This window comes from Salvelinus sp. IW2-2015, linkage group LG4p (genome assembly GCF_002910315.2).
Source record: "Salvelinus sp. IW2-2015 linkage group LG4p, ASM291031v2, whole genome shotgun sequence".
NCBI lineage: Eukaryota > Metazoa > Chordata > Actinopteri > Salmoniformes > Salmonidae > Salvelinus > Salvelinus sp. IW2-2015.
This window is the reverse complement of record NC_036841.1, coordinates 6,517,880-6,536,226: the sequence shown is the minus strand read 5'-3', so window position 1 is coordinate 6,536,226 and position 18,347 is coordinate 6,517,880. Positions and strand designations below refer to the sequence as shown.

General features: G+C 47.1%; 1 protein-coding gene across 1 annotated transcript in view; it reads right to left on the bottom strand.

The window, feature by feature from the left end:
- The window catches only part of LOC111956864 (neurobeachin-like), a 328,897-nt gene that overhangs the window by 208,447 nt on the left and 102,103 nt on the right, over nucleotides 1-18,347 (bottom strand). Inside the window, 16 exon segments of the mRNA XM_070436743.1 lie at nucleotides 1,885-2,036; nucleotides 5,175-5,506; nucleotides 5,652-5,764; nucleotides 6,570-6,738; nucleotides 6,822-6,887; nucleotides 8,638-8,747; nucleotides 9,857-10,037; nucleotides 11,707-11,860; nucleotides 12,248-12,465; nucleotides 12,746-13,183; nucleotides 13,258-13,566; nucleotides 13,763-14,116; nucleotides 14,478-14,670; nucleotides 15,204-15,327; nucleotides 15,430-15,511; nucleotides 15,830-15,967. Of these exon segments, the coding sequence (XP_070292844.1) occupies nucleotides 1,885-2,036; nucleotides 5,175-5,506; nucleotides 5,652-5,764; nucleotides 6,570-6,738; nucleotides 6,822-6,887; nucleotides 8,638-8,747; nucleotides 9,857-10,037; nucleotides 11,707-11,860; nucleotides 12,248-12,465; nucleotides 12,746-13,183; nucleotides 13,258-13,566; nucleotides 13,763-14,116; nucleotides 14,478-14,670; nucleotides 15,204-15,327; nucleotides 15,430-15,511; nucleotides 15,830-15,967 (3,133 nt within the window).

Genomic DNA, 18,347 nt, shown 5'->3' with positions numbered 1-18,347 from the left:
GAGAGGAGAGCCCCTGGGATTAACTGAAAGAGATAGAAGCGGGAGGAGGGGAGAGAGGAGAGCCACTGGGTTTAACTGAAAGAGATAGAAGCGGGAGGAGGGGAGAGAGGAGAGCCACTGGGTTTAACTAAAAGATAGAGAAGCAGGAGGAGGGGAGAGAGGAGAGCCTCTGGGTTTAACTGAAAGCACAGTGACACATCTGTCACATTCCTGCTGAGGGGATAGGGACATTTAATAGTTGTTGCAGCTCTAATGGTGTCTGTATAAAGTGGCTTCTTTCGAAGGCCTGCTGCATCCTGGGACCCTACGCTCAACAGCATGGAGCAGGGCCTAAGGGGAGAGGACAGTCAAATGGAACCCTATTCCCTATTTAGTGCACTACTTTTGTTTAGGGCCCATTGGAAGCACACTACACTACAACTTTGACTACACTACACTAATTTGGTCTGAACAAATGAAACTGATAATAAAATAACAAGACATACCATTTCTCAGAGGTCATTGAATGCATTTCAACCTGACCCGGTTGTATTATTCTGCTTTATACAGCATAACCACCACACAGCAGGTCATAGCACTTTATAAACTGGGTGGTTCGAGCCCTGAATGCTGATTGGATGACAGCCATGGTCTATACGACCGTATACCATGGGTTTTACAAAACATGTATTTTTACTGCTCTAATTACGTTGGTAACCAGTTTATAATAGCAGTAAGGCACCTCGGGGCCAATATACCACGGCTAAGGGGCTGTGTCCAGGCACTCTGCGTTGTGTTGTGTGTAAGAACAGCCCGTAGCCGTGGTATATTGGCCACAGACCACACCTCCTCTGACCTTATTGCTTAAGTATAGGAAGCCTGGCCCTGTCAGGAGATAGTACAGTAGAGAGTGCCCTCTGGTGCACAGTATGAGTTTCCACATTCCACCATTAAACCTCAGTCATCCAGCCGAGAAACAAATAGGGTTATGTCCCAAATAGCACCCTATTCTTTATATAGTGCACCACTTTTGACCAGATCCCTACGGGCCTTGGTAAAAACTAGTGCACTACATAGGGAGCCATTAGGGATGCAGATTCTGCTCCTATTCCTGGACCGGCATCAAAGGACACATTCCAGACCCACTGGGTTATTAAGATCTGCAGTAATTACTCAAATTAAATACTAACGAACTCCAACGAGCAACAGTTCCCTGGAAATAAACCACATTACCGGCCAAACACATTAGTAGAGTGTTATTAGTAACCTCTTGGGTCTGAGACCCTGTGTACCATCCTTTTTGAGGGCTTGTATGTCGGGCTGAATCTTAAACCAACCACTATCCCTTTACCCCTAATCCCCTACACCTAGCCCTGACCCCCTACACCTATACCCTACTCCCTACACTTAGCCCCTACCCTTTACTCACTAGCCCCTAGGCACCTCATATAGACAAGAAAGGATCAGATAGGTATAAGCAATAATATTGGTATGGTAGTACTAGCTTCCTGTTACTCAGCTATTGTAGGTTAGGTGGAATTGTCACTAATATTACTCATACCTATCCACTCCTTTCAAGTATACACAAGTGGCTAGGTGTTAGGGCAGGCCTGGGCAACTCCAGTCCTCGGGGGCCTGATTGGTGTCACACTTCCCCCCCATCCCTAGCAAACACACCTGATTTAAACTAATTGCATTTTTAATGGAAGATCATGATTAGGTGATATTGGAGTCGGGTGTGTTAGCTGGAGCAAAAGTGTGACACCAATCAGACCCCCGAGGACTGGAGTTGCCCAGGCCTGTGGGACTAGGGCATAGGGGTTGATGTGGGATGTACTAGAAGATTTAGTCACAAATTGTACCCTATTCCCCACATTTGACCAGGGCCCATGGGTGTAGGCCTACCGGTGGTGTTGATCATGCTCTTGGCGGTGTTGGAGGCTGCAGAAAAGATGTTGGGGGTGGAGCCTGTTGCCAGGCTACTGGAGGATGTGTGTCCAACCGTGTTCACAGTCAGACTGCCTGGTGGGGGTTTCTTCACTGGGACCACCACACTCCTATACAGAGAGAGAGTCACACACACACACACACACACACACACACACACACACACACACACACACACACACACACACACACACACACCACACACACACACACACACACACACCACACGAAGTCGACACGAGCAGCAGCGACACAGGCTACACCGACAGTCACAAACACACACACCACCCACAGCGCAGCAAGGGTAGCAATGACCGAACCAAGCATCAGTAATGCTCCCATTAAGTTAAGAGAAACATTAAATACAGTACATGGAAATAGAAAAAGACTGTTCTGTGTGAAGACTGTTCTGTGTGAAGACACTTCTGATTTCCTCTTATATATTTATAGACACTAGAACACATCACGAGGGAAGAAGGCAGTAAATGCTGCCAGCAGGGTGTGCGTCCCAAATGGCACTCTATTCCCTTTACAGTGCACTACTTTTGATAAGAGCCCTGTACAACAGTAGTGCACTATACAGGGAATGGGGTGCTATTTGGGACAGAGCCAGGGTCTTTAGATGACTAAACTTGTGACCTTCCCCTGGTCCACTTAGAGAGCACAGAGCATACATTCAGACCACTGGGATATACTACAGTTATTTATTCCCTTCTGATGAACGGCATGACACACACACAAACGTCCATATCTCAATATCTGAGATATGCATCTGCTGTGAAGAGTACTGATGGTGACGGCATCATTTATTCAATACATCTGTGTACTGCTGCTTTGGTCTAAACCAGAGGTCTCATTGACAGCAGCASATCACTGAGAAAACCAGCTATATATTTCATATATTTTCTAAAAGGTATTCCTGGTTCATATTTAGTTATTTATCTAATCATTTATWGGAGTAGGAACACAAACAATAAAAACACTGACAGGTTGAATGAACAATCACATTAGCACAAATTCCAACATTTGTCTCTTTTTAAAATAAACATGGAAAAAGCTAAGATAAGAATGTGTGCAGTTATCCCTGTGTGACATGGTTACGGTCTGATATGAACCTTTTATATGAATAATTGATTAGATGCAAAGATGATCTAAGACATCATTTATTAATATGGGTGTGTTTAATAGGGGCTGCTGTGAATAAAGTGAGGAATATTAATGAACAGGAGGAGATGACTATAGAGGAAAGAGAACCGCAGAACACATCCTGTAAGGACGCACACACACACACACACACACACACACTTATCTACACACATACATCCTCTATCATAAAGATATGCTGTGGAAATAGATTAAAAAGATTAAATTTCCTAACATAGTCTGTTCAATTAAAACCAAACAGATTAAATCAGTTCTTCATTATAAATGTAATCATACATTCAGCACTAGACAACATCCCCCTGTGTTACTGTTACTGTGAGAGAGCTGTACTACAGAGAGAGAGAGGGAGGGAGAGAGAAAGTAAAAGAAAGAAAGAAAGAAAGAAAGAAAGAAAGAAAGAAAGAAAGAAAGAAAGAAAGAAAGAAAGGGAGAGAAGGAGATTTAAAGGTGTATTCAGATCAGTCGTGCAGTGGTCCCATCTGGTCATCCAGTCCTGGGTATTGAAGTCTCTAATTGAAAACTCCACCTCAGAGAGACTATCAACCAGAAAGACCAGGGGACTCAGCCCTCCCCAGCCCTCCTCTCAACGCTCTGAGCCTTTTCTTTGTGCACTGTTTTGATGTTGTCAGTCCCTATCAGCCTCAGGCCTGACAGCCCAGCCGTTCTGAGGCCTAGTCAGCCTAGAAGCTCATTCTGCTGGCAGGTGGAGAAGAATTAGACACAGCAAATTGAGGCTGGATGACATTAAAGCATGAAGGAGTCGTATATGTGGGACCTGGACACTGTGTGTGAAAGCATTTCAAAAATAATACAGAGAGGTCTAGCAACTCATTTCAGCCTGCCAGGGCATATTAGGGCTGTGAAGGGTGAGGAGACAGGCTTGGGCGTGGGGAGGGAGGGGGGAGGGGTAAGATGGGAAGCCGCTTCTGTTTAATCAGTCATCAGGGCCCAGGGGACCTCTGCAGTCCTTCATCTGATCCTTCATCTCCTCCTCCATCTCTACCTTTCCTCCCTCCTCCATCTCCTTATCTCACCTATCCTCCATTTTTACCTTCATCACAGGTGGCACACACACCAAACAGGCCCTTCCGACAGCCACACCGACAGTCTTCCTATTTTGACATGGTTCAGGGTTTGTTGGTCCTAAATCTACTTCAATTATTTTCAACGTTCAGAACGTTCACCAGACAAAAAGATAAGGATTCTGGGATGTGAACCCTGACCTCCTGTCAGCAGCAGGTTACCACAGGGACAGCACACAGATTACTGTGTTCTTATCTACTGCAGGAATGTAAACACACACACTCCTCCCCATGGGGGCTTAGCTAACAGTACCAGAGGTCTAACATGTGACTGATGTTTAGCTTGCTACTGTAAAACCATGAATGTTGCTCCTGACAACTAAACGGACTTAGTGGATAAACTGTGGCATGTTGAGCGTGCTTGACTAACGATGCACATTATAGTTCTTTCTTGAAGCATATACAGTGCATTCAGAAAGCATTAAGACACCTTCACTTTTTCCACATTTTGTTAKATTACAGCCTTATTCTAAAATGGATTACATTTAGTTTTTTTCTCATTAATCTACACACAACTGCTTATTAAAATAAATGTGTTTTCACCATAGGTGCAGTGAAATGTGTTGTTTTACAGGGTCAGCCATAGCAGTACCGCACCCCTGGAGTAAATTAGGGCAAGTAACCAAAAGGTTGCTGGTTTGAATCCTTGAGCCGGCTAGGTGAAAATATGTCGTTGTGTCCTTGAGCAAGGCACTTAACCCTAATTGCTCCTGTAAGTCGCTCTGGATAAGAGTGTCTGCTAAATGACAAAAATGTAAATGTTAAGTGCCTTGCTCAAGGGCACATCGACAGATTTTTCACCTTGCCGGCTTGGGTATTCAAACCAGCAACCTTTCCATTATTGGCCCAAAAGATCTACCACTAGGCTACCTGCCACCCCTAACACAACAGGTTCCTGTTGAGCCCAAGTTGTCAAATATGTATAAGATATGCATAACAGAGTGGCCTCCAGTACAAAGAGTGGAACTGCATGGTTGTGTGTGTATGTGTGTGCATGTGTACCTGTCAAAGGAGTGGAACTGCATGGGCAGCATGGGGTGATGGGTCTCTCTCTGTACGGCAGGATCAGGGTAGGGGAGGGGCTCTGGTCCAGGCTCCACCCTCTCTACAGGCCCAGCCACTAGGCTCTTCAGAATCTCTCTGACGTTGATGTTTGATTGGCTGATCGAGGAGATGGAGGAGGCGGTCGTTAGAACCTCCAGGCCAGGCGGCTCCAAGAGGAACTCTTGGCTATGCTTCTCCCCAGAGGAAAGGCTGCCGAGCAGGGAGGACATGACATCAACTCGCCCAGGTCCTGAAGGGTCCAGGTCTGCCCCATTTAACACACTGGTCACCTGGGGGGCGGGGGGGTAGTTTACTTATGTACTCTTGTACCTGTACTCTTCCTGGGTTTATGCACGAACACACATTATAATACAACTACAATCCATTCTAATAGAGCGAGAAAAGAGAACACAGTCTAGTATCTAGATGAGCAACCTGTTCCTCTCCAATGCCAGAGTCAGTGTGCGGCAGACAGCCTCTCTCTATGTGGAGCTCCTCTACAGGGGTGGGGGGCGCCTTACTGTGGTCAGGGTATGCCAGGGGGGTCTCTGGAACACACACACACACACACACACACACACACACACACACACACACACACACACACACACACTGGGTGGGCTCACACACATTGATCATGTTCCAGAACGCCAAATATGTGATGCATTGTGGGTTAATTGGGATTGAATGACTAATCTGCAAATAATAATGAGTAGTCATTCAAGATGCAAGGCGAATCGTAGATCAGCCAGTCGGGAGTTGAACAAGCTTATTCTCTCCCCATCTAACTTCCTAGTTCATCCTCTTCTAACTTCCATCTCAAATAGACAGACATCTGCCACATGCCAGTTGGCTGGAAACTCTCTTCCTGGTGATATTACTTATGAGGGCGGCAAAGTGTCCTTCCCAGCAGCCTCTCTGATCCCACCCTCCTGGCTGATGTACTGGCTAATGAACCACGACAGACGGCTGGAAATAGAACTAGCCTCACAATGCCCCAAACCCTCAGCAATTCTCTGTTTCTCTCGCTTTCTTTTACTCTCTCTCCATCTCTTTATGTCGCTCTTGCTCTCTCCCAGCGTGTGTCCAATGGGATGTTACTGTTCATACCACAGAGACCAGGGCTGCCTGTACAACTTTCATACACCCCACCCCGCTCCCAACTTCCCCTCCCCTCTCCCACTTCCCATCCTGCTCCCGCTTCCCTTCTCCGCTTCCATCCCTGTTCCCATGTTTAATTCTGCACAGTGCAATTAGTGGATCACATGAATGAATAATAGAGCTGAGAGGATGGGTTATGGGAGGAGTTAGAGGCGCGGTTAGGGGAGGGAGTTGGATATCAGAAGTAAGCACCTGTGCTGGTAGGTGAGTTGATCTCGTGGCGAATTCTGCATGCTGATTGGCTGATCATCCTGTTGGGCTCTCTTTGGGGTTCCAGGATGTCCCTGTACTTTGACACCATGAGGACAGAGATGAAGTAGACCACCGCTAGGGCCAAGAACTGGGCCTGCTTACTGTCATCCTGGAGGGGACACATATGCATGTTACACAAACACACACAAACATGTTACACACGCACCAGCACACACAAACAGTCATARTCACCACATCCCGGAACACGACAGCTCTCAGACGGTTGATGTCGACGTCCTGTAGAAGTCTGTCAGGGTCCTGGATGGGAGAAAGGTTACTGAGAATTTTTTGGGGTGTAGGAGATCTAAAGTGAGGAGACTAAGGGAGTCTGACATCTTAGTGGCTGTGTAACAATCTGTTTACTTAGCCGTTAGCATAGCATCCATATTACATTGTCACACTTAATGATCTCCCACACACCCCCCACTTATACAGTTGAAGTCAGAAGATTACATACACTTAGGTTGGAGTCATTAAAACTAGTTTTTCAACCACTCCACAAATTTCTTGTTAACAAACTATAGTTTTGGCAAGTCGGTCAGGACATCTTCTTTGTGCATGACACAAGTAATTTTCCCAACAATTGTTTACAGACAGATTATTTCACTGTATCTCAATTCCAGTGTGTCAGAAATGTACATACACTAATTCCAGAAAATTATGTCATGGCTTTAGAAGCTTCTGATAGGCTAATTGACATAATTTCAGTCAATTGGAGGTGTACCTGTGGATGTATTTCAAGGCCTAGCTTCAAACTCCGTGCCTCTTTGCTTGACATCATGGGAAAATCAAAAGAAATCAGCCAAGACCTCAGAAAAAGAATTGTAGACCTCCACAAGTCTGGTTCATCCTTGGGAGCAATTTCCAAATGCCTGAAGGTACCACATTCATCTGTACAAACAATAGTACACAAGTATAAACACCATGGGACCACGCAGCCGCAGTACCTGTCTCTTATACACATCTAGATGTGTATAAGAGACAGGTCCCATATCGACATAACCTGAAAGGCCGCACAGCAAAGAAGAAGCCACTGCTCCAAAACCGCCATAAAAAAGCCAGACTACGGTTTGCAACTGCACATGGGGACAAAAATCATACTTTTTGGAGAAATATCCTCTGGTCGATGAAACAAAAATAGAACTGTTTGGCCATAATGACCATCGTTATGTTTGGAGGAAGAATGGGGAGGCTTGCAAGCCGAAGAACACCAGTCCCTGTCTCTTATACACATCTAGATGTGTATAAGAGACAGACCGTGAAGCATGGGGGTGGCAGCACCATGTTGTGTGGGTGCTTTGCTGCAGGAGGGACTGGTGCACTTCACAAAATAGATGGCATCATGAGGAATTAAAATGATGTGGATATATTGAAGCAACGTTTGAAGACATCAGTCAGGAAGTTAAAGCTTGGTCGCAAATGGGTCTTCCAAATGGACAATGACCAACAAGCATACTTCCAAAGATGTGGAAAAATGGCTTAAGGACAACAAAGTCTAGGTATTAAAGTGGCCATCAAAAAGCTCTGACCTCAATCCTAAAGGAAATTTGTGGGCAGAACTGAAAAAGCYAGGCCTACAAACCTGACTCAGTTACACCAGCTCTGTCAGGAGGAATGGGCCAAAATTCACCCAACTTATTGTGGGAAGCTTGTGGAAGGCTACCTGAAACGTTTGACCCAAGTTAAACAATCTAAAGGTAATGCTACAAAATACTAATGTGATGAAAGAAATAAAAGCTGAAATAAATCATTCTCTCTGCTATTATTCTGACATTTCACATTCTTAAAATGAAGTGGTGATCCTAACTGACCTAAAACAGGACATTTTTACTAGGATTAAAGGTCATGAATAGTGAACAACTGCGTTTAAATGTATTTGGCTAAGGTGTACGTAAACTTCCGATTTCAACTGTAGTTCTGTATGTCCGGTGTCTCAGCCAACCATCCACAGTACCATTATTACCAACTTGATGTGTATTTTTAAATTATGAGTTTAGTGAGGACATACCTTGTTGGCAGATGCTGTACCATACAGGTTGTCCTGGCTCTTACTGTTGGTCCCTCTGTCCCTCTGTCTCTGTCTAACGTCCAGACAGTTCCTCACTGCTACACAACACACTGGCAGGACAGACAGACAGGGTATCAGAAGCTGCATCTTGAAACTCATTAATGATATGATCACTGTTAGTTCCAAGCTGCCAGGCCAGAGTCATGGTGAAATCAACAGCCAGACAAATTTCACACTACAGATGATGATAATGAGAGAGAGAGWGTGTGTGTGTGTGTGGTGAGTGTGGACTTCAGAGCTAGCTTCAAAGGTCTGGCCTTTACACAGACAACCTACCTGACTGAAGTACCAACCACTGCAGCAGACACACACCATTTATCAAAATCATGACTCACCAAAGCACATTTACTATCTAATTGCAGTGCATTTAGAAAATGAATTAGCTAGTAATTTGGGATCGGTGTCCCTTCCACGGGACAGTTGAGGTAACGTAGGCTAATGCGATTAGCATTAGGTTGTAAGTAACAAGAACATTTACCAGGACATAGACATATCTGATATTGGCAGAAAGCTTAAATTCTTGTTAATCTAACTGCACTGTCCAATTTACAGTAGCTATTACAGTGAAAGAATACCAGGCTATTGTTTGAGGAGAGTGCACAATTTTGAACATGAAAAGTTATTAATAAACAAATMAGTCATATTTAGGCAGTCTCGATACAACATTTTGAACAGAAATACAATGGTTCATTGTATCAGTCTAAAACGGTGCACATACACTGCTGCCATCTAGTGGCCAAAATATTAATTGCACCTGGGCTGGAATAATACATTATGGCCTTTCTCTTGCATTTCAAAGATGATGGTACAAAAGAAATACAAAATAACGGMMTTTTTTTTCTTTGTATTATCTTTTACCAAATCTATTGTGTTACATTCATTTCACATTTCCACAAACTTCAAAGGGTTTCCTTTCAAATGGTATCAAGAATATGCATATCCTTGCTTCAGGGCCTGAGCTACAGTCAGTTAGATTTGGGTATGTCATTTTAGGCAAACATTTTWWAAAAAAGGGGCGGATCCCTTCATGGATTACTAGAATTACTGAAATGATCGTGAAATGATTTTGGCCCCGGCATTTCCTGACCTCATTCATCATCTAATATGACAGTTAATGTATGTGACAAGAGCGCGCGCTCGCTCACACACACACACACACCCAGTCGTAGACACTGTCTCATCAGGCCTCCAGAGGACATGTTCTTCTCAGCCTCGATCTCAGAGAAGTTGAGTGAGCTGGCAAACACCAGAACGTCCACCATGGCCATGAGACGGGACAGGAAGGAAACAGCCGTCTCTGAAGACATGCCCTGGACCGCCTCGATGTTCTCCAACTCAGCCTGCTCACAGGGGGTCAGGGGACAGGGGAGGAGAAGGGTGAAGAGGGGACAGGGAGGGGGAGGTGGGATGAAGAGGGGCCAGGGGAGGAGGAGAAGGGTGAAGCGGGGACAAGGGAGGAGGAGAAGGGTGAAGAGGGGACAGGGGAGGAGAGGGTGAAGCGGGGACAGGGGAGGAGGAGGAGGATGAAGAGGGGACAGGGGAGGAAGGGACAGGGGAGGAGGAGAAGGGGTGAAGCGGGACAGGGGAGGGGGAGGAGGAAAAGGGTGAAGCGGGAAGGGGAGGGGAGGAGGAGAAGGTGAAGCGGGGACAGGGGAGGGGGAGGAGGAGAAGGTGAAGCAGGGACAGGGGAGGGGGAGGGGGAGGAGGAGAAGGTGAAGCGGGGACAGGGAGGAGGAGAAGGGTGAAAAGGGTAGGGGAGGGGTAGGGGAGGGGTGAAGTGGGGACAGATCCAGAAATAGAAATGGTTCCATTGTATCTGAGAAAATAAACGTTATGAAAGAAAATAAAACTAACTAACTTGGGTACTCTGGCCATGCACACAAACAAACAACAACACATGATAAAATCAAACAGATACAATCAGCAGTTAAAGCACATAGAAACACATAAACAAAACACACAGAGAAAACAATCACCAACTTAAACTGACAAAGTAAAATCCTCATTAGCTGAATAGATAGCAGAATGAAGCTGAGCAAATGAAAATGGCTACGATCAATAAAGACAATTAACTAGTCCTATTTCCTGGAGATTGATCAATAATTAAGAACTAAACATGCAGCTCTATCTAGCCACCACTAGATGGTGGTGTGGCACCACAGAGAGGCTGACTGACTGACTGACTGGCTGACTGACTAACAGAAGAGGAGGTGGCAGAGAGGCTGACTGAATGACTGACAATGACTGAATGACTTACAGAAGGAGAGGTGGCAGAGAGGTTGACTGAATGACTGACAATGACTGAATGACTTACAGAAGGAGAGGTGGCAGAGAGGTTGACTGAATGACTTGACATTGACTGAATGACTTACAGAAGGAGAGGTGGCAGAGAGGCTGACGAGATGGACTTACAGAAGGAGAGGTGGCAGAGGGAGGCTGGGCTGAAGATGACTTACAGAAGAGAGGTGGAGAGAGCTGACTGAACTGTGACTTACAGAAGGAGGCGGTGGAGAGAGGCTGACTGAATGACTTACAGAAGGAGAGGGTGGCAGAGAGGCCTGGACTGAATGACTTACACGAGGAGAGGTGGCGAGAGGGCTGACTGAATGACTTACAGAAGGAGAGGTGGCAGAGAGGCTGACGTAATGACTTACCGAGAGGAGAGGTGGCAAGAGGCTGACGAAATGACTTTACAGAAGGAAGGGTGGCAGAGAGGCTGAACTGAAATGACTTACAGACAGGAGAGGTGGCAGAGAGGTGAACTGAATGACTTTACAGAAGGAGAGTGGCAGAGAGGCTGACTGATGATACAGAAGGAGAGGTGGCAGTAGAGGCTGACTGAATGACTTACAGAAGGAGAGTGGCAGAGAGGCTGACTGAATGACTCTTACAGAAGGAGAGGTGGCAGAGAGGTTGACTGAATGAACTTACAGAAGGAGAGGTGGCAGAGAGGCTGACTGAATGACTTACAGAAGGAGAGGTGGCAGAGAGGCTGACTGAATGACTTACAGAAGGAGAGGTGGCAGCGGAGAGCAGAGGAAGGATCCCTCCACAGGCGATGATGATGTTGTCTACCATCTGAGAGAGGAGGTGGATGGTGTTGTGGACAAAGATTATGTTCTCATTGCTGTTGACAAAGTCCATGACAGATTTGGTTGAATGGCTGCAGGGAGGCAGAGAGAGAAGGAGAGAACTGGATTAAAGGCAGGTTTTAGGTCAGCTCAGGGAAACGTGGTGAATAATCAGCCACAGTAAGGCTAGTTAGAAACCCTGGCTGCAGGATCTACTGTAACTCTTGTTTTACTCTCAATGAATGGGATATGTGGTTGTCTTACCTAACTTAGTTGAATGCACTGACTAAGTCACTATGGATAAGAGCGTCTGCTAAATGACCCAAATGTAACATTCTACTGCATGTCCTATGTGGTAGCCCTAAGTGGTCAAAAAAAGTGCACTACAGAGAGGCAATGGGCTTTGATACAAACTAGTGCACTACATAGGGACTAGGGTGTGATTAGGGACAGTGTCCTCAGTGTCTCGGTCCCCTCACCTCCTCCAGACGTGCACGTCTGTCTCCAGGGCCAACAGCAGGTCGGTGAGGAGGCGCTGGTGCATGGGCGACCATTTGAACTCTGGGATGCGGAACATGGTGGTGCGAGGGCCAGGGCTGAACTGGCGCCGCTGCTCCTCTGTCATGGGCATCCCTCTGAAGCCCAGGTCCACACGCAGGTCACGCTCTAACTGGGCTGCTGTACGACTATGAAGGGACTGACACACACACATTAGACACACACACACACACACAGACACACACACACACACACAAAACTGTAATTCACAGTGTATAAAGCAGTGTGTAAATTAAAATGAGTCATTACATAACAGCAGAGACTCTATTAATAGTATTTTAGTCCTCTGTCCTCCTCCTCTCATCCTTCCTTGCATCAGACTCACTAACAGGAGGGAGAGAGGAGGGACAAAGGGAAGTGGGAGAGAGGAGAGGAGGAAGAGAGGACAAGAGGGAGGGAGGTCTTGCAACTTAACTAACCTGTGTAGTAGCAGTGGTCTGTATCTTCTTAACCTCCTTTCCTTCGTCTGACCTCTCTGTGTCTGAGGTGTTCCTGACTGCATCTGACCCACTACCTTTCCCACCAGCCAAGGGCTCGCACGCCTCCGACAACCCAGACCCTCCAGCCCTAGCTCCAACCCTGGTCTCTGTGAACTCTGACCCCTTAGAGCAGGCCTCTTCCCTGGGCATGGAGGTGACGTCACCCAGGGTGGTCTGGAGCTTCAACCTCTCCTCCTCCAGGATGCTGCTGATCGGACCACCAGGACTGACCGTGCCGACCATGCCAACGGTCCCCAGCTCAGAGCTGCCAGTCATGTGGTCCAGCAGGCCCAGGTCATGGCTGTGGCCCAGGGGCAAAGGGGACTCGGGGTCTGGATCAGGGTTAGAACCAGGACTTGGCAGGACCAGGGGCTCTTCCTGTTGAGTTCAGTTCTGTTTAGTTAACTTGCACATAACAAAACACAAGCAGAAGAAAATAAAGATGAACTAACCTGGCCAAACAGGAAGCTGCTGTTGCTAGGGAGACTGTCCTTGTCGTCGTCAGCGAGGGTGATGAGGGGACCGGTGTTGTGGTTGTCGGGGGCTACACCGACGGTTGCGTTGGGGACCATTACTCCGCTGGCGGCGCTGCTGCTCAGCTTCTCTACAGCAGCACAGTACACGTTGTCCAATAGGGAGTCCACCTGGACCAACGCCCCGCCCCTGTCCTCAGAGACAACACCCCCAGCCACACCCACTGTCACGCCCAGCGGCTCTGGAGACAGGTCCAGGTCCTCCAGCTTCACCTCCGTGGCTTCCACCTGGGGAGAGGGAGGGATGATTGATTAGCTGACTGAGTGAGTGATTGATTTTAAGAGTCTACCTGCAAGAACTGTGATATGTGGTGTTTTTCCCCAACTAAACGTAGTTGAATAGACTGACTGGAAGTTGCTCTGGATAAGAGCATCTGCTAAATTAATCAGTTGTAAAACTATGAAAACAGACACCATAACATACCTTCTCAGCCTTGATGTCCACCAGCAGGTCATGAACCTCCACTCTGACCCCTGACCCCGTCCTCTCTGTCCCCTCGAGCCCCCCCTCCTTCCCCGTCTTCGCCTCCGACAGTATGTCCCGGGGGTGGCCAGGAGTCTCGGGGTAGTCGGCCTCGCTCTCCGGGGTCTGTGTCTGAGAGTGGTCGTCTACCTCTCTGATCTCCATGTTCCCCTGGATGCCCCCGGCCTGGAGGTCCTGCAGGCCTGAGATGGTGCTGACCAGACCCTTCCTCCCCTTCTTAATGTTCTCCTCCTCCTGACGCTGGTAGTCCTCATACATCTTAGCCAGGTACTCCTTATGGGCCTCGTACGTTACCTACAGTATAGCAGTATAACAGTATAACAGACATCATCAATAATCAATCATCTATAACTAATAATCAAGCTCATCTTAGCCAGGTACTCCATATTTGCCTCGTATAGGTTACCATATAGAGGGAGAGACATGATCAATAACTACTCGTCATCCAAGGTGTTGTTGGTGCAGTTTCCCTCCTCAACAGCAGAGGGCAGTGTTTCCCCTCTTTTATCGTAGAGCTGACTGGTGGCACCGCTGATGATCTACGTCCCAAATGGTGCCCTATTACCTACATACTGCGCTAGGGCCCTGGTCAAAAGTTGTGCACTATATAGGGAATAGGGTGCCATTTGGGACGCAYKAAGCCGCTGAGTCTTACCTTGGAGTGAGCGATGGAGAGTGTATCCACCCAGACCCTCCAACCTCCCCACTCATACTTGATGGCATGGTAGAGCAGGATCCTAAAAAGGCTATAGACCATCTCCATCATCTTCTGTTCCTCTGGGTTTTTAGGGTTGATATAGCCCAGACTGAACATCCAYTCCTGCCATACTGAACACTGCAGCAGACACCTAGAGACAGATAATATACCGTGAATAATATATACTGTTACGACTATTATCAATAAGGTTCTCACCACTAGAGCAAACAGCAGGAGAGACCATCGCTACATAGTCAGTAGTCTAAGTTAAAGTCGGTCTGTAGGCCAACAGCATATTCTCAAGTACCCCCGCTGATCGTTGCTCGGTTCTAATGTGACTTGATCACCAGCCACTCTATCACTGAAACAGTCACAGTTCATTCTGATCACCTTCTATTATGTAAATTAGTGAAGTGATCTGATGCTTTGTTATATAGTCAGTAGTTAGACAACAATAGCGAGTAGATTGGCGATGATAGCCATCCGTTATACCATCAATATCTCGTGAACGATTTATGATTGACGCCTGAAGATACTGACAACAGGATGCAAACAGTGCTGTCACTGCTAGGAAGAGTCATTACACAGCTGTAAATTAGAGAATGACTGTGTGTGTGTGTGTGTGTGTGTGTGTGTGTGTGTGTGTGTGTGTGTGTGTGTGTGTGTGTGTGTGTGTGTCCTCACCGTCGGTTTTCGCGGCTGTTGCTGAACAGTTTGATCATGTCTGAGAGGAAGAGACGTCGAACCTCCATCAGCTCAACGCTGGGGGACGAGCTCTTCAACAGAGTCGCTACTACCTTAAGGATCACTGGAACACACACACACACACACACAACTTTGCTAAGTCTGCACTTTAAATAAAGTTTGACTTGACTACAATAAAATTCAGTAAGACAGCAGACAGACTTACTGGGGTTCTGTATCTTGATTGTAGAGTCTGGTTCAGGGTGGGGTTTGTGGACGACCTGGGTACACACCTGCTCAGTCAGGATCTGATGGGAAGAACACCGACAATCACTAAATAGGGAATAGGGTGTCATTTGGGATGCAGCACGGTAGTCTCTGCTTCTAACAGGACAGTGGAGCGGAGATAATGAGGTTATCAGCACGAGGCTATAACCATCCCAGACCTCACTGCCACGAGATCTGCAGGTCACGGATTGGCCTGTTCAGCCATCTGCGGACCCATGGCCAGCCAGACCCACACCGCACACCGAAATCAAACTCGACTACGAGGGATCCCTGAAGAAGAAGTGTGTGTGTGTGTGTGTGTGTGTGTGGTTATACAGAAGTTACAGAGAAGAATGTACCTCGTACAGCGTGTTGTAGATGGTCACTGATACAGTATTAGTGTGTAGCATCAGCCTCTCCCCCAGCAGAGTGAAGAGACTGTGTGTGTGCATGATCTCAACCTTCCTTCTGTGGACAGACACACACACACAGTACCCCTGTTAGGAGTCCCTGGGTGACAGTTTTACACTTCATACAATAGTTATTTTAAGAGAAGAGGGGAGAAAAGAAAAAAGTAAAAGGAGAGAGGGGAGAATAGTAAAAGGGGAGAAGAGTAAAGGGGAGAAAGGGTAAGGGGAGAAGAGTAGAGGGGAGAAGAGTAAAGGGAGAAGGGTAAGGAGAGAAGAGGGGATAAGAGTAAAGGGGGAAAAGGGGAGGGGAGAATAGTAAGAGGGGAGAAGAGTAAAGGGGAGAAGAGGGGAGAAGAGTAAAGGGGAGAAGAGGGGAGGGGAGAAGATGGAATAAGAAGAGGGAGGGGAGGAAGAGGGAATAAGAAAAGGGGAAAGAGTAAAGGGGGGAAGAGGGGATAAGAAGAGGGGAAAAGAGTAAAGGGGAGAAGAGTAAGGGGAGAAGAGTAAAGGGGAGAAGCGGGGAGAAGAAGAGGGAGGGGAGAAAAGAGGAGAAAAGGGATAAGTAGGGGCGGGGAGTAAAAGGGGAGAAAAGGGGAGAAGAGAAGGGGGAATGAGAAGAAGGGAGAAGAGTAAAGGGGAGAAGAGGGGAGAAAGAGTAAAAGGGAGAATAGTGGGAGAAGAGTAAAGGGAGAAGAGGGGATAAGAGTAAAGGGGAGAAGAGGGTAGAAGAGGGGAGGGGAGAAAGAGGGAGAAGAGTAAAGGGGAGAAGAGGGGTAGAAGGAGGGAGGGGAGAAGAGGGAGAAGAGTAAAGGGGAGAAGAGGGAGAAGAAGGGAGGGGAGAAAAGGGAATAGGAAGATGGGAGAAGAAGTACAGGGGAGAAGAGGGGAGGGGAGAAGAGGGAAGTAAGAGAGGGGAGAAAAGGGGCGAAAAGGGAATAAGAAGAGGGGAGAAGAGGGGGGCGGAGAGACGTAAGGGTGAAGAGAAGGGGAGGGAAGAAAGAGGGGAGAAGGAAAAGGGAGAAAGGGGAAAGAAGAGGGGAAGAAGAGTACAAGGGGAGATAGATGGGAAGAGGTAGAAGGTAGAAGAGAAGAGGTAATAGAGAAGAGGGGCCGAAGAGAAAGGGGAGGAAACGAGGGGAGAAGAGTATACAGGTGAGAAGAGAGAAGGTAATAAAGAAGAAGGGGAGAATAGGGGAGAAGAAGTACAATGGAGATAGGGGAGAAAGAGTAAAGGATAAGAGGGGAATAAGAGTAAAGGGGAGAAAGAGGGATAACAAGAGGGGGGAAATAGTAAAAAGGGGAGTAAGAGGGAGAAGAGTAAGGGGAGAAGAGTAAAGGGGAGAAGAGGGATAGGGTAAAGGGGAGAAAGGGAATAAGAAGAGGGGAGAAAGAGTAAAGGGGAGAAAGGAGGGAATAAAGAAGAGGGGAGAAGAGTAAGGGGAGAAGAGGTGAATAAGAAGAGGGGAGAAGAGTAAAGGGGAGAAGAGGGTATAAATAGGGAAATAAGAGAGGGGGAGGGGAAGAAGAGTAGAGAGAGATATAGGGGAGAAGCAGTAAAGGGGAAAGAGAGGGAGAGAGGATAAGAAATGGGGAGAAAAGGGGGAAAGAAGGGGAGGGGAGAAGAAGGAATAGGAAGGAGGGGAGGGAGTAGAGGGGAGGGAGAAGAGGGAATATAGAAGAGGAGAGGGAAGAAGTAATGGAGAAAGGGGAATAAGGAGAGGGAGAAGAGGTAAAACGGGGGAGAAGAAAGGGGAGAATGAATAAGAAGAGGGGGATAAGCGTAAAAGGGTACGAAGAGGGGAAGGAAATGAGCGGAGAAGAGGTGAAGAATTAGAGGGAGAGGGGAGAAAGAGGGAGAAGAGGGGAGGGGAGAATAGGGAGCAGAGAAGAGGGAATAAGAAGAGGAGAGAAAGTAAATGGAGAAGAGGGAATAAGAGAGGGGGAGAAGATAAGGGGAAAGACAAAGGGGGAGATAGAGTAAAGGAGTAAAGGGGATCGAAGGAAAGTGGGAGAAGAGGGAGATAGGGGCATAAGACGAGGGAGGGGAGAAAAAGCGATAAGAAGAGGGGAGAAGAGTAAGAGGGGAGAAGAGGGACATAAAAGAGGGGTAGAAGACCGTAAAAGGGGAGAGAAGGGTATAAAGGGATAGACAAAGGAAGGGGAGAAGAGTAGAGAGAGAATAGGGAGAAGAGTAAAGGGGAAACAGAGGGAGAAGAGGGGAATAAGAAATGGGTGAGAAAGGGGAAAGGAAGGGGGAGGGAGAGAAGGAAATGGAGAGAGGGAGAGAGAGGGCGAGGGGAGAAGAGTAGGGATGAAGAGGGGATAAGACGAAGGGGAAGCAGTAAATGGGTGATATAGAGGGGAGGGGAATGGAGCGGAGAAGAGGTGAGAAGAAGAGGGAGGCTGGTTATGAATTAAGGGGAGAAGAGGGTTGAGGGGAGAATAGGGGAGAAGAGAAGAGGAATTT